General features: G+C 42.9%; 1 protein-coding gene across 1 annotated transcript in view; it reads right to left on the reverse strand.

Moving 5' to 3' along the window:
- LOC125427951 (unconventional myosin-Ia-like) overlaps positions 1-14,584 on the reverse strand; it is a 93,220-nt gene that overhangs the window by 14,263 nt on the left and 64,373 nt on the right. The window contains exons 19-20 of the mRNA XM_048487518.1: positions 13,261-13,329; positions 5,631-5,717 (exon numbers count right to left, since the gene is read on the reverse strand). Coding sequence (XP_048343475.1) covers positions 5,631-5,717; positions 13,261-13,329 — 156 coding nt within the window. The remainder of the gene's footprint in view (positions 1-5,630; positions 5,718-13,260; positions 13,330-14,584) is intronic.

Raw genomic sequence — 14,584 nt, forward strand, 5'->3', positions numbered from 1 at the left:
TTTCTGGGTGACCTTGAGCCAGTTAAGGTGTCCTACTCTGGCCATACTAGCAGGGCTGATGGGAACTGTAGTCCATGAGCATCTGAAGTGCCAGAGTTGGACACCTCTGAGTTACACTCTCTATTAGTTGACCTCAAGCAATGTTGTGGCAATAAACTACTTTGTAATTGTTTTTACACCATTATTTTTAAATACTGAGTAAATAATAGGTTCAGTTGAGGTTTCTCAGTTTTCTCTCAGTTGTAAGATTCTCAGTTTTCTCTCAGTTTTAAGGTTGGAGGTTGGAGGGAGAGAGAACTTTGCAGACACTTGAAAGAGATGCTCAGTGGGAGGGGGGAAGGGAGGAGTAAGGATGGTGTCAGATTCGCTGTGTTAGCTCCCCAGCTCCTTATTTTATTTCCATCATTTGAAATGTAATTGGGTTTATTTTATCTAAAGCTACCTCTTGACTGGAAGAATTTGGGAGTGGGCAGACATACAGTGAGAAGCTTTACTGTTCTCTTCTGTTACTGTATAACTCAATATGACAGGCACAAAACAAAGATGAACAAGTTCTGGGTAGCCTACAAAACCTGTCAAACAATCAAAGAGGTCTCTTTAAGTAACAAATATGCAGTAATTGAATCAGGAAAATTGCTGTTTACTCCAGATAATTTTGATTCTTTAGGTGAAACTCCTCTGTCTGCTCAGGAGCCCCTGCGAGTCAATTTGGAGAAAATGCTAGAGTGTGACAGTAACAAAACACAGCAACACTCTTACAGTCAAAACAGTAATTGGTATTTACGATCAACTTGCCTTAATGTCCAGTAAGGTGGAGTGTTTATGAGTTACCTTAGAATTCTTTATTGAACAGAAGTTGGAGAGACCCACTACCACAAATAATCATCTGACCTCCAATTCAAATATGCTGTACTTTGAAGAAAACGTCAGCCTAGTTAATGGGCAAAAATTGCCTCCTGCGCCTTTCAATCATTGCCAAAGGCTGAAGTACAGTCTCTCCAATTGCAGCCAAACCAGACTACACTTGGTATTGTTCAGTATGCTGAACGCTGGAACACATGCAGAAATGTTATCAACACTTTGAGTAAACTACTACATACGGACTATGCAGCCCCAGGGTATTGTTGCCAGGGCTGTTAGGTTTTCGGTTCTGACAGAACAAGAAGAAAGGAGGTGTGATTGCCAATAGAGGGGAGTGTGAAAAAATCCAACATCCAACCCATTGAGCCTTCTTTGGGAAGAAGAAGGTGATTATAAAGAATATTTTACCAGGGTTTATTTCTCTTTTAGTCACCTCTCAGTGCTTTGTACTGTCGAAGGCTTTCATGGCCAGAATCATTAGGATGTTGTGGATTTTCTGACTGCCAGCCACAGATGCAGGTGAAATGTCAGGAGAAAATACTACTGGAACATAGCCATACAACCCCGAAAACCCACAACATCTCAGGTCCTTGTTGGTTGTTAGTTGTTCCATTATGAACTGCCAAAAGGCTGAAAAAAAATCTGTACATCAATTGTTTAATTGGTTCCTGTCTTTTCTTCCCCCAAGAAAGGGGAATTATTTTCAATTATTTCAATTATCTTCAATTATTTCTGAAATTGAAAATCAGAGTGGCAATAATGCCCCTGCAGACATCTCCTGAATTTAAAAAACAGTCTGGGGTAATCTTGTAGAAGTGAATAACCAATGTTATACCTGCATTAGTTAAAATATCTAATTAGAACAGCATGCAGAGGGTTTCAGCTCAGTTGACAAAGTATACAGGCCTCCATAGAATTTTATGAGTCTTTGCTTGTACCTCCCACAGCCATTTAATTGAAGGTAAAGCCAGAAAACTTTTTTAGGTTTTAGGTCATAGAAATTGTTTATTGTTTTCTGTTCACTTAACAGCATCTGTATGAATGTTCAAAGTGGTTGTAGCAGATCCCTTGGATGGACTTTTATTCAAAGTAGTTGTACCAATTTTCCTGGACCTTGTATTAATTCCTTAATAAATATTTTACATAAAAGGTGTGGGGAAGGTGTTCCAAAGTCATGGTTCATCTACGGCAGGGGTAGGGAACCTGCGGCTCTCCAGACGTTCAGGAACTACAATTCCCATCAGCCCCTACCAGCATGGCCAATTGGCCATGCTGACAGAGGCTGATGGGAATTGTAGTTCCTGAACATCTGGAGAGCTGCAGGTTCCCTACCCCTGATCTACGGCATCAAAAAAAAATGTGCATCAGCCTCAGACATCCAAGTTAATGTTGAATTCTGAAGAACTTGAAAGGTTGCTTACCATTTTCCACTGCACACATTTTTGTAACATTTTTGTCTTCATGAAATGCATGAAATAAGAGGACTGTAATTTTTAAATAGAGCTCGAAATACTTAATCAATGGCGGGGCCAGGGGCACTGGTGAGAACAGCAGCAGTCTGTCTTTGGGACTATGCTAAGGTGACCAGATGGTCACCTTTGTGAACCGGGACGGGCGGGTAGGAGGGCGGCCGCGTGCGCGGGAGGCTGCTGCACTGCCTTGTGCCCCAGAAGGCAGTGTGGCAGCCTTCCAAAAATCGGGACAATTGAAATAACCCACGGGACAAATTGTTTGAAGGCAGGACTGTCCCGCCAAAAGTGGGTCGTCTGGTCAGCCTAGATTATGCAACCACACCTTGCTTATGTATATCCTAGGTGCAGAAGGCAAATACATGAGGAGAAAGACAGCCAGGACATTAATAGTGTGATGCTCAGTGTGCTCCCTAGAGGTCTATACTCTCAACATTATCTGGTAGTCTTTCCAGTAAGCACCATTTCTGTTCCTTCAGCTCCCGCAGGAGGCAGCAAAACTGTGGAAGAAGGCAGGAGACAGATAAAAACCCCACAGGATCCCAGAAAAAAAGAAAGAAGGGCAGAGAGACATCAGTCCAGAGACGAGTTTTCAGAGAATCATGTGTTTTGCCTGCTTAGGCAGTAGCTTTAGCTCAGCAGTGGATCAATTTTAATCCGTGAAGGGAAAATTTCAACAACAAAACTGGATGTTAATGGCATGCTTTCATTTTGGTTCTGGCTTATTACCACAAGAGTGAATTTTAAAAAGAAACAATTAGAAATGGATTTTGTGAGTGGCTCTGTTTGTTGATTAATCCTTCTGTGTTGATTTTTTTTTACTCAACATAGTTCTCATGTTTAATTATGAAGCTTTGTGCATTTTTATACTCTGTAATCTTTGTACATTTCTTTTCAGAAAATGTTTCCAGTACTTATAGCACCAATGCAAAAATGCCCACATTGACGGTTTCCATTTTTAAAATATGCGAATACATTTAAATTTAATTGATTAATTTCTACATCAGCTGAAAGGCAGGTGACTAATCAACTATGAAAAATCTTTCGCTGGTTAACAGTCCTCCTTTTAAAAAAAATTTTACATGCTTACTATAAATATTCCTGGCAAGTTTGCAACTCTAGTCTTTTCTACAGAAGCATTCAGTTGTCAACAGACATATTTTAAAATAAGTGCACATTTATAGGAGAGAAAAATGTGAAATTACTACCAGCTTGTGATGTGATATAGTGTTTAGCTCTATTTTTACCCCAAGATATATATGTGTGTGTGTGTGCGCGCGCGCGCGCGCTCACGTGTGCCTGTTTATAGGAACATGATGCAGGCCAAAGACCAGGTCTGGTGGGGGGGAATTCCCCCCGGGGTCCTTTCTCAAAAAGATGGCCCCAAGATGTCTAGGTCATTTATTCTTCTTATAGAGGTCATGGCAGCTTTGCAGAGTGGGAGTATAATGGGTCACACAAAGTGGTGGGATCCAAAAATTTTAGTAACAGGTTCCCATGGTGGTGGGATTCAAACAGTGGGGCAGCTTATTCGCCAATGGGGCTGGGCAGGGCACGATGGGGGCGTGGCCAGGCATTCCGGGGGTGGGGCATTAATAATTTCTCTGTTACTGTAAAAAACTCTTACTGTAAAAAAAAGGTTCCTAATTTCCAGCTGGTATCTTTCTGTCCATAATTTAAACTCATTAACAAATCCTATTGTCTACTGCCAACAGAAACAACTCCTGCTCCTCTCATTGACTGCCTGTCCAATGCCAATACTGTTCAAATGCAACTTGAATTTTGTTTCGAGAAATCAAAGAAGGATACTTTTCTTAAACAAGGAACTTTTACCATATTTCCTAAAAAACATGTTTTTAAAAAACAGCCCACAGGAGAATTATCCACGTTTCTGCAACCAATTAACCAGCCACATAGGAAACAACAGGACTTTATGATTTTTGGACCTAATGGGGATTTCCTAGCGGAGAAAGAAACGAGACCCAATTAGTAACCCCCCCTCTGCGGCTTTTACAAATAATTAGTAACCCACTCTTGGGAACTGGTGAGAGTGCATAGGATCCACCTCATGAGTCACCTAGCTACTGAGACTTAAAAAAAATGGGAACTGATGGAATTCCAATGAGGCCTATCTCAAGGCTGAGAATACAGCAAATAGCAAAGAAATGTAATATTCCATATATGTGGTCTGCTGCCCTAAACATATTTCTTTCAACCTTACATTGTTATTTGACATATTGTGATTTTTGTTACGATTTTTGTTTCTGGTCTTACTTTAAATATAAAACATTTGCTAGTAAAAATACCCATTTCATTCACTGCATTTGCTTTAAGATTCCTTGAAAGCTTTTTAAAAGTTCAATTGGATAATTAATTAATTATGAAAAACAGACAACCCATAACAACCAACTATTATTTCATTTACATGGTGACATCTTCAGATGATGGCGCCTCAAGCCCTCAATCTTGACAGGGTTTAGATTAATCTTTAAGGCACAATGATTTGGTGTGATAAAAATCTGAGCATGTACTGACTTCAAGAAAGTGTTAACCCAAGATAAAACCTGCATAACCTTCACTTTATGTCATTCTACTGGAACTCAGGAAATATTCTTCCAAAGTTGCCAAGAATGAACACTAATACATACATTACAAATAAGGTGACCAGATTGTCACCTTTTAAAACTGGGACGGGGGGGGGGGCACGCATGCGCATGCGCACAAGGCCGCAGGAGCTCATTGCCTTTTGGGGCGCTACCAGTTTCTGCCCTGTGACAGGGCCCAGGAAGCGGGGAGGCGGGGAAAGCGAAGATACCCCAGAGGCAGTGATTGAGCAGCATAGGAGGCTGCTGCACTGCCTTCCTACTGAGCAGAAGCCGAGAAATGGGGAGCGCCCTAGAAGGCAAAAAAGTGGGGACAGGTTAAAAAACCCGGCGGAGACCCAGCAAAGGATATACAGATTGGATTTAAAGGAAGGACTGTCCCGCTTAAGAATTGGGATGTCCTGCAGTCCACCTTAATCACTGGAAATGTAACTAGGGTGCAGAGCCACGTGTTGCTTAGAAGAGAGGCAAGAGACAGAGCAGCTAGACTGAAAAAAAACTAGGGAGCCCTGTCAACAAACCAAGCTCCTAGAATTCTCAACCTCCTCTTGAATTGTAAGTTAATGCAGGGCAATTTGCTGAAGTCTTACAGTGAGATGAGAGCGTCTTTGGTGCAGAAGGAAAAGGAGAAGGTTCTACTGGTACTGACTGTCTGTCTGTGCTCAAATATATTTGGTTCTCAAAACGTAGTCATTACCTGATGACCTTTCCAATAAGAAGAAATGATCGTTGCAGCCTGAGAACGGCGCATCTGCTCCTTCAGCTCCCGCAGGAGCCTACGAGACTGTAGAGGAAAGGAGGAGACAGATAAGAACCCCACAGGATCCCAGAAAAAAGAGAGGCAGAGAGACACCAACCCAGAAAGCAGAGTCACAGTTTTGCACAGGAAGCATTTGAAACCTGGGATTTTGCAAAAAGATCGCTAGTTTAGCGATTTTTGTAAAACCCAGATTGAAATAAATAGGCTGAGTCTGTTTTGGGGAAGAGACCTGTGCAAAGTTCTTCCCCAAAATGAGATATTTTCCTTCCTCAGCCTGTTATATTTGTGCTGTGCGGAATTCACCTACATTCCCCTGCTTGTCTACAAAAAGTGGCAGATTAACGAACTCAAACTTCAGTTCATTAAACAAGTTGGAGCTAATTTTCATCAGAGGGGTACACCTGTGTTTTTCAGGCTATTTTGACTCTGGAACAATACGGAATATATATATATAATACGGAATATATATATATATATATATATAATTTAAAGATAACCTTTCCTTGGAACAGTACACAGCTTTGGTTTCTTAGTGTTATTTTATTTATATATTAACCTGATTCAGTCTACGCAAATTCACTACTACCTATCTGGTCTCTACTGGAGGCTGGCTCAGAGCTGTCCATCTACCTGATACACAGTCCTTGCGCTTGTTGGGGAACAGCATGAGGACTTTGTATCACATGTGTGGTGGGAGTTCTGTGCCTCCCACTCGCACACCAGTTCTTTTCTGTTTGCAACACAGGGAGAAGCAGCTGTAGCCTTCCGCCACCACCATTGTTGTCGTTTTTTTGTGCTGCCCAATGGATCAACTATGGTTTCCCTTGTGAAACTTAGTGTGATTTTTATAATGGAGCCAGTAAGGGATCCATGGTATAGTTTCAGGATGCAGTTATAACAGCAGGGGTGAGTTGGGGAGACTACAGCTATCTCTCCCAGTGTGCTGTGGTTGGAGACAGAGAAATAAACACTTTGTAATGTGTGGATGGAATCATGGATTCATATTTTAATTTATTGCCTGTTTATATATTTCACATATTTGGTGCAGCCCTATCCATATTTTGAGCATTCTTATATCCTTGTTTCTTGCCATTCATTTATTTAATACATTCATAAATCTATTGTGCAGTGGAGTATATTATGCATAGTGCCTTCAATAAATCATTTAATTCATATCAGTTAAATTTTAGGGTCTGTGTCTTCCGGAAACCTGTCCTCGCTCAGTTGGGTGATAAGAATTCTCATATGCAGCACCTTCAGCTTTATAAAAATTCTCATTTGCAGTACCTTCAGCTTAATAAATGGTATCTACCAATATAAGGATAAAACTTTCCCACTATATATGAGAAACAAAAATTGCACCAGTGCCGTAGCACCCAGGCACGCACTGCGGCGAAGGTGTGGCTGGGGCATTCTGGGGCAGGGCGGGCAGTGCCACGACAGGTGCAGTTCTCCCCCACTCTGCCCCTGAATTGCACCTTTCCTGCCTGCCAAAATAGCATGTCTATTCTACCTCCCACTAAGAGGGATCATGGAACTTGATCTCTCCATGCCTGGTCTTCCCCTCGTCTTCTACTGGTGGTGGCTAAGAGTCTGCCATGCCACAGCAGAGCTGGCACCACCACAGGGCTTCCACTCAGCTTTGTCTAATGGTGACACAAGTCTTGATTGTGATGTTGCCTCTTCTCATGCGGCTGGTGGTAAGGAGCATGCTGGACATATTTGGCGCATCAGCACGCATCTCGTTGTGCTGCCACAAATACTTCGGCTCTGATCATGGGAAATCCAGATGTGGGTATAAAATTTGAATATGGCATATTAATAGGAAATCCAGGGCACAGAGGCCTGAAGAACTGGTATTCCAGATAAAACCTGGAAAACAGCAGCACAATGTGGTCTTAGGTGCACTGGACTTTAGATCAGCATACTACACTTGACCTTTGCCATAGGGTAGAGATGCGGCTGGACATATGCTCCTGCATTGCCCCTTCAATAATGATATTAGATATATATTTATTATACTCATCCTCCATAACATTCTGGGAAGATTGGAGGATTATTATACCTCCTTCCTTCTTGCAGATCTTAAATCTGGAATCTCAAATAGAGCTGCCAGATTCTGTGTGGCTGCTGGAGTCTATCAAGGCACGGTGTTGAATTCATGTCACAAATTGACTTTTTAAAAATACCTCTTAATGGAAGAGTGTATACGCATTCTTATAAACGACTCTGCAAATGTATGTTGTGTTCTGCTGATCCATTATTGTAATAAATTATTGATTTATTTACTTCAGATCCTTTTGTATTGTTTACCTTTTAAAATACTATCCCTATATGCAGACATTCTGTGGTTTTGAACGTAAGACAAGGATACTGGAGAAGGTAGCTTCATTCTCACACTGCTTTGCATAGAGAAAGACTATTATTTAAACTGTGCGGTTATACTGACCTTTTTGACATATGCAAATACATTTAATTAAATATATTTAATTTCTAATCCATTAACTGGTCTCTGAATCAGTTAAAAGGCTAATGATCCATTGATAATATTTCCCAGCTTGACAGTTTCATTACTGATGACTAATAATCCCACAGCCAATTGCATTCATGTAGCACGCAACACCTATCAATAGCAAAAATTTCAAACTCACTATTGTTTGGGGGCTGAAGGTGGGCTAATCATCATTTTAAATACATACATACATACATACATACATACATACATACATACATACATACATACATACATACATACATACATACATACATACATGGCCATCTGAATTCTCCTGGAAATGCACCGATACAGAAGCAAAAGTAGAAAGTGAGATCCAGGGGGGAAAGTACCACAAAGAAATTCCCCAAATAGATTGTAAGATTAGGAATAATCAGTGGTGCAATCTAGAGCCTTTCTGCACGGCCAGAAAAAGAAAAAAAGGTGGCCTCACTGCATTTTGTCCTGAGCACAATGCTCCAATCAGCCTCACTCCACCACTAATAGAATAGCATCTGTTCCACCACATAACACAAAGGCCCCTTCCGCACACGCAAAATAATGCGTTTTCAAACCACTTTCACAACTGTTTGCAAGTGGATTTTGCCATTCCACACAGCTTCAAAGAGCACTGACAGCAGTTTGAAAGTGCATTATTCTGCATGTGTGCAATGAGCGAGTCAGTATTGCTAAAGCAGTGAAGGAATAGTCATGCTACTATTTGCAACTCAGTTTTTTCATGGGGCTAGATGAGTATTTCTAATGATGGCTTTGTCCTAAGGAAGAGGAAGCACATAGCTAGCAGAAAAAAAATCTCAAAATTAACAGGCAGGGGGTCACTTTTTGCTTCAGACACTGGTCCTTTCCCCACTCCCTTCCATCCCCCCTATGCCGCGTGCTGCTCTCAGCGTGCGGCATCCCAGGCGCCAGCCTGTGGCCCCCATGACCCTGCACCTGTGCTGGGGGTCAGCCAAAAGCAGCATTCAGAAGAGCTTCTCTGGGATGCCGCTGCTGGCTGAGGGGTCGGCATCAGCCGGACAGCAGCGCCAGAAGTCCCCATGACCCTGCACTCTGTCTTGAGGGTGAAAAATACCATTCAGAAGAAGTAGCCTGGGATGCATGTAGCTGAGAAGCGGCATCCCAGGGGCAGCTCGCTGCTGTGGGCCGGCCGCCCCTGCCATGGGGAGGGAGGAGGAACCCCGCGCTACTCTCCTCAAGTAGCGCGGGGCTTACGGTAAGTGGGGAAAGGCCCAAAAGTTACTTGCAGATAGGTTTTTGACACAGTTTGAATGCCTCCTAGGTTTTCTCCATCTGCAGTCTCTCTCAATTCTGCATTGGAGGGAAAATCTGGATCCTCTCAGTTCCACCCACATCATTTTTCCTGCCCTGATCCCCCATAACAGCAGTTTCCCTGCCATCACCGGCATGCTTTTTGGTTTTTTTGAATTGACATATTGTTACAACGTTATAGCAATCTGTCTACTTACTTAAATCATCAACTTTCATTCTTTTAAAAAAGTAACTCTGTAGCTCCTTTCATTGTAGAGATATGCTTTTCTCTGCAAAAAAGGAAGCTAAAAACTCTTTTTAAAATGAAAACTGGGAATTCAGAGAACCTGACAGAGAGTTTATGATAACATAATGACAGCTTACAGTGGCATTTAAATTGTTGACTTTTTTTAAAAAAAAGCTTACAATAGGGGGATACATGTTCACAGTGGGGTACTGGGGCAAGAAAAATGCAGTGAAGCATGCCATGTGAAAAAGCTTTGATATATCCCGGTAGAAAGAAAATTGCCCAGCAACTGGGCAGGGGTAAAGGCATGGAGGGGGGGGATCTCACTTCAGGTGCTTAATCACTAACCAGCAATATCATGGATCAGGTTTCATTTTAAGTTTGGTAAGACCTGTTCTAGCCAGCTGGACATCTCCAAGGCAGGGGGCCCAAAGTAGAGGATCCCCCTCCCACAGCAGGATCTGGCAAACCTACCCTGTTTCCCCGAAAATAAGACATCCACTGAAAATAAGACGTAGTAGAGGTTTTGCTGAAGTGCTAAATATAAAGCATTCCCCGAAAGTAAGATGTAGCCAAGTTTTTGTTTGGAAGCAATCCTGTCGAACAGAACACCAGAGCATGCAGCTGTGGAGCGGAAAAATAAGACATCCCCTGAAAATAAGACATAGCGCATCTTGGGGAGCAAAAATTAATATAAGACACTGTCTTATTTTCGGGGAAACACGGTAGGTACTGGGGCAAGAAAAATGCAGGGAAACATGCTACATAAAAGCCTTGTTGCCACTGAGCTATTGCACTCCGAGTCCAGTAGGGGAGCTAAAGAGTTGGAATATTGCCGTATCAGGAAGAAAAGGTGCAATTCTCCCAGATTTGTTGGACAGCCTGAAGCTGTAGGTAGTTCACCTCAGCAGGACTCCAAGTTTGTTGTGAGCTATATCTTGATATTCCAGGGCTATTGAATGAAAGAAAGAAAGAAAGAAAGAAAGAAAGAAAGAAAGAAAGAAAGAAAGAAAGAAAGAAAGAAAGAAAGAAAGAAAGAAAGAAAGAAAGAAAGAAAGAAAGAAAGAAAGAAAGAAAGAAAGAAAGAGCAGGTTGGAAAATGGTTTCTTTGTAATTTTTTTAAGTGTTTAGTGTCACAAGGTGATTTAATGCCATAAGATGGAGAAAATGGATGCTTTAGAGCACAGGTGTCAAACTCGCGCCCCTCCAGATGTTATGGACTACAGTTCCCATCATCCCCTGCCAGCATGATGCTGGCAGGGGATGATAGGAACTGTAGTCCATACCATCTGGAGGGGCGCGAGTTTGACACCTGTGCTTTAGAGGGTGGACTTTATGGCATTGTATGCCACTGAGGTATCTGTCCTCTCCAGGCTCCACCAAGTTTCCAGGAGTTTCCCAACCTGAATCTGGCAGCCCTATCCCTCAATCCCCTGCTGGTGGTCTGGGGAGATCTGGCAACCCTAGCTGATTCTGTAGATTCTCCCCACAGTTCTCCCAACATTTGTCCTGTCCCAGTGGAGACGTGGGGTTGGATCCTATCAGCTTTTCCACTAGTAGAACAGGAATAGGGTTGTAAGTCCTCCATTGGGAAACACCTAGAGATTTTGTGGGTGGAACTAGGGAGGGCTGGGTTTTGGGGAGGGGAGGAACCACAGCTGGGTCCCATGCCCTAGAGCAGGGGTAGGGAACCTTTAACACTCAAAGAGCCATTTGGACCCATTTTCCATGGGAAAAGAAAACACTTGGAGCCACAAATAATTTTTGACATTTAAAATAAAGATAACACTGTATATATTAGGGTTTTTTACCTTTTACTCCGCTCATTCTGAGAACCGCATGGATGCATCCGGCCTGCTGCCTGCAGGGCGGGCAAGGATGAGGCCAGTGGCTTGGCCTTGCCGGCCGCCGGGAAAGCACCCGCCCTGCTCCAATGGGGCAGGCGAGAGGGGAAGCCCACGGCGTGGCCCAGCCAGCCGCGGGCAGTTGGTGCGCCCGCCCTGCTGCCTGCAGGGCGGGCAAGGATGGGGCCGGCAGCTTGGCTTGTGGAGCCGCAGTCCAAGGGCAGAAGAGCCGCATGCGGCTCTCGAGCCGCAGGTTCCCTACCCCTGCCCTAGAGTCCACTCTTCAAAGCAGCCATTTTGTCCAAGGGAGCTGATCTGAGTTGTGTGGAGATCAATTGTAATAGTAGGAGATCTCCAGGAGCTATCTCAAAGTTGGCAACCCTACACAGGAAGAAGGATGGTATGCTGACGATTGTTTTACTTCCATTAAAATGTTTATGATTTACAGCCAGGGAGCAAAACTTTTCAGAACATGGGCAGTTAGCAAAGTTGCAAGAGCCCCACCCCCACCCCCCTCAGTCTGGCATGCAGCCGGAGAGATGCCCTGAAGCTTGGCTGAGGGCACTGATAATTCTTTGCAGGGAAAAATCGCATGTTCAAATTTCCCTTTGAGCAGATATTATAAAGGAAGGGTTTGTTAAGTTGTTAGATATTATTTAAAACACCGTCCTTTAAGTCAGTCTGGCCTGCAGCAGGAGGGAAAAGGCCTACAGCTTGCCTGAGGGACCTGTCGCTTTCTTTGCATGCCCAAGCCAGAGAAACACAATATGAAGACCAGCAGCAGGAGTCATTGAAGAACACAAAGGAGAAGCAGCAGCCCTGCACTTTAAGTTTGGACTTGCTGATATCTTTCTTTTGTTGGGCAGTGGGCAACATTTGTTAGGACTTGCCGGTTTTCTGAGTGCCTTTTCCAAAGGGCACGGTCTCTGCAACTGTTCTTTTGTTCATAGCAGTTATGATCCACTTATACCTGCGGTTGTTGAGTTGTTGGGTTTATGATAGAGGTTTGTTACCTTGAAAAACTACCTTGAATGTTCTCTTTTTGAAGCAATTTCAGAATTGCTTGCCAAACCACAAGGGTGTTGTCATTTATTGACTTGATTTCTCCCCCACCTCTCCAGCTGGAAAAAGTAATTCAACAGAGTGACCTATGTAGCCAGTGTCCTTCTAGGTTACATGCATGACCTAGCAACCCTAGGTAGACTTTTCTGAGGTGCAATGTCATCATAGTGTACATCTCCTTACCCCAATGAAAAGCAATGGGCAAAAAATGAATATTTAAATGTTACTGTAAGACAAGATTTTGTGGAAAAGTGGGGAGGGGGGGTAGCTCAATTTAGAATAACACTCCTGGGTGTGCATTGTGATCTAACAAATAGCTAAGGTTTCAGAACCACAAGGTTTTCATCAGCCACAAGGTTTTCATCAGCCCATGGAGTGTATACTTCATAGGTCACTCTCATCTGGTTACAACCCCTATTAGCAACTACTATGCTGATTGCAATTGACTCAAGAATTCCTAAGTAATGAACAGTTGCACACTTGAGAAGGTTTTGATGCAAAAATCTGCAGCTTAAGTATTCAGTGCTAGAGTTTCCCCTGAGTGCTTTTTAAAATTAACTCTTGAGTGCTTTTTAAAAATTTTCTGGCTGTAATTCTTTGAGCTCTTAAACTCTGGCTATGTTCAGTTTCCAACTGCACCCCGCCTCTCACCTTCCAACCTCGAATGTAGGCTTGGATAAGAAGAGCTGACTTCTTCATCTTGGAATATTTCTTCTTTTGCTGCAAAACAAATGGTTTGTCTCAGTAGAAAGGTGGAGCATGGTCACATGGGCCCATTTATTCCAGGCAAGTAAGAGACAAGAGCCTTCAGTGTACACATGCATGCATGCACTGCTGCAAAGCGATCATGGCGTAGTGGTTAAGAGTGGTAGACTTTAATCTGGAAAACCAGGTTTGATTCCCCTCTCCTCCACATGAGCAGTGGACTCTAATTTGGTGAACCAGATTTGATTCCCTGTTCTTCCACATGAAGCCTGTTCAGTGACCATGGGCTAATCACAGTTCTACAACAATACAGAATGAGCCAGATGCAGTATCTAACTTTCAAAAGGGGAAAAAATTCTGTCTGGCTCTGATACAAAGTTAAAATCTTTATTTTTAATGAAAATAATTAAAACATTTATATGACAAACTCACATCTCTTAATCAACAGAAAGGCGGTTTCCGCATGGGCCAAAAACAGCAGTGTGAAAACAGTATAAAATGGTGTAAAATGGTGTAAAAGGGTTTACACCATTTTCAGACCGTTTTCACACCACTGTTTTTGGCCCATGAGGAATTTGCCAAAGATATACATATTATGGACAACATCAAAAAACAATAAATAATTAACTCTCTCAGCTCACCTACCTCCCAAGGTGTCTGTTGTGGATAGAGGAAGGAGTTTGTAAACTGCTTTGAGAATCCTCCCAGTGGAGAAATGTGGGGTATAATCCAAACTCTTCTCTTCTTGAGAGTATTTGTCCTCAGGTAAATTAGTTTTGCCCTGGCATAAAGACCATCTGCCCTTATGATATACTTGGTATCAGATGCAGAGGCTAGCAAGCTATATTTAAGATATAGGGCAGGGACCTCCAACCTTTTGGAGTCCATGGGCACCTTTGGAATTCTGAACCAAGGTGGTGGGCATGAACACAACATAGCTGCTACGGGAGGAGCAGCCAACCAGAAAATGGCTGCAGTTGGAAACACCAGCACATTCCTTGCATACCCAGAGGAAACACAAGTACAGGGGGGAAGGGGGTAATTAAAGAGAGTGAAAAAAAATAAAAACCAACACTGGTGGCAGCTGCCATTGAAACTACATTTTAAACCTGTTCTCCAGTCATTAATCAGTCAGTCAGTCATGCCTTGTTGGGCAAAACCCCTACTTGGCCCCACCCACATTCCAAAAAAGTGTCAAGGTGCCCTGGTGTCCACAGACACCACATTGCAGAACCCTGTCTTTGGGCATGTATGTACTACAAGTTGAGTT

Source organism: Sphaerodactylus townsendi, linkage group LG03, assembly GCF_021028975.2.
Source record: "Sphaerodactylus townsendi isolate TG3544 linkage group LG03, MPM_Stown_v2.3, whole genome shotgun sequence".
NCBI lineage: Eukaryota > Metazoa > Chordata > Lepidosauria > Squamata > Sphaerodactylidae > Sphaerodactylus > Sphaerodactylus townsendi.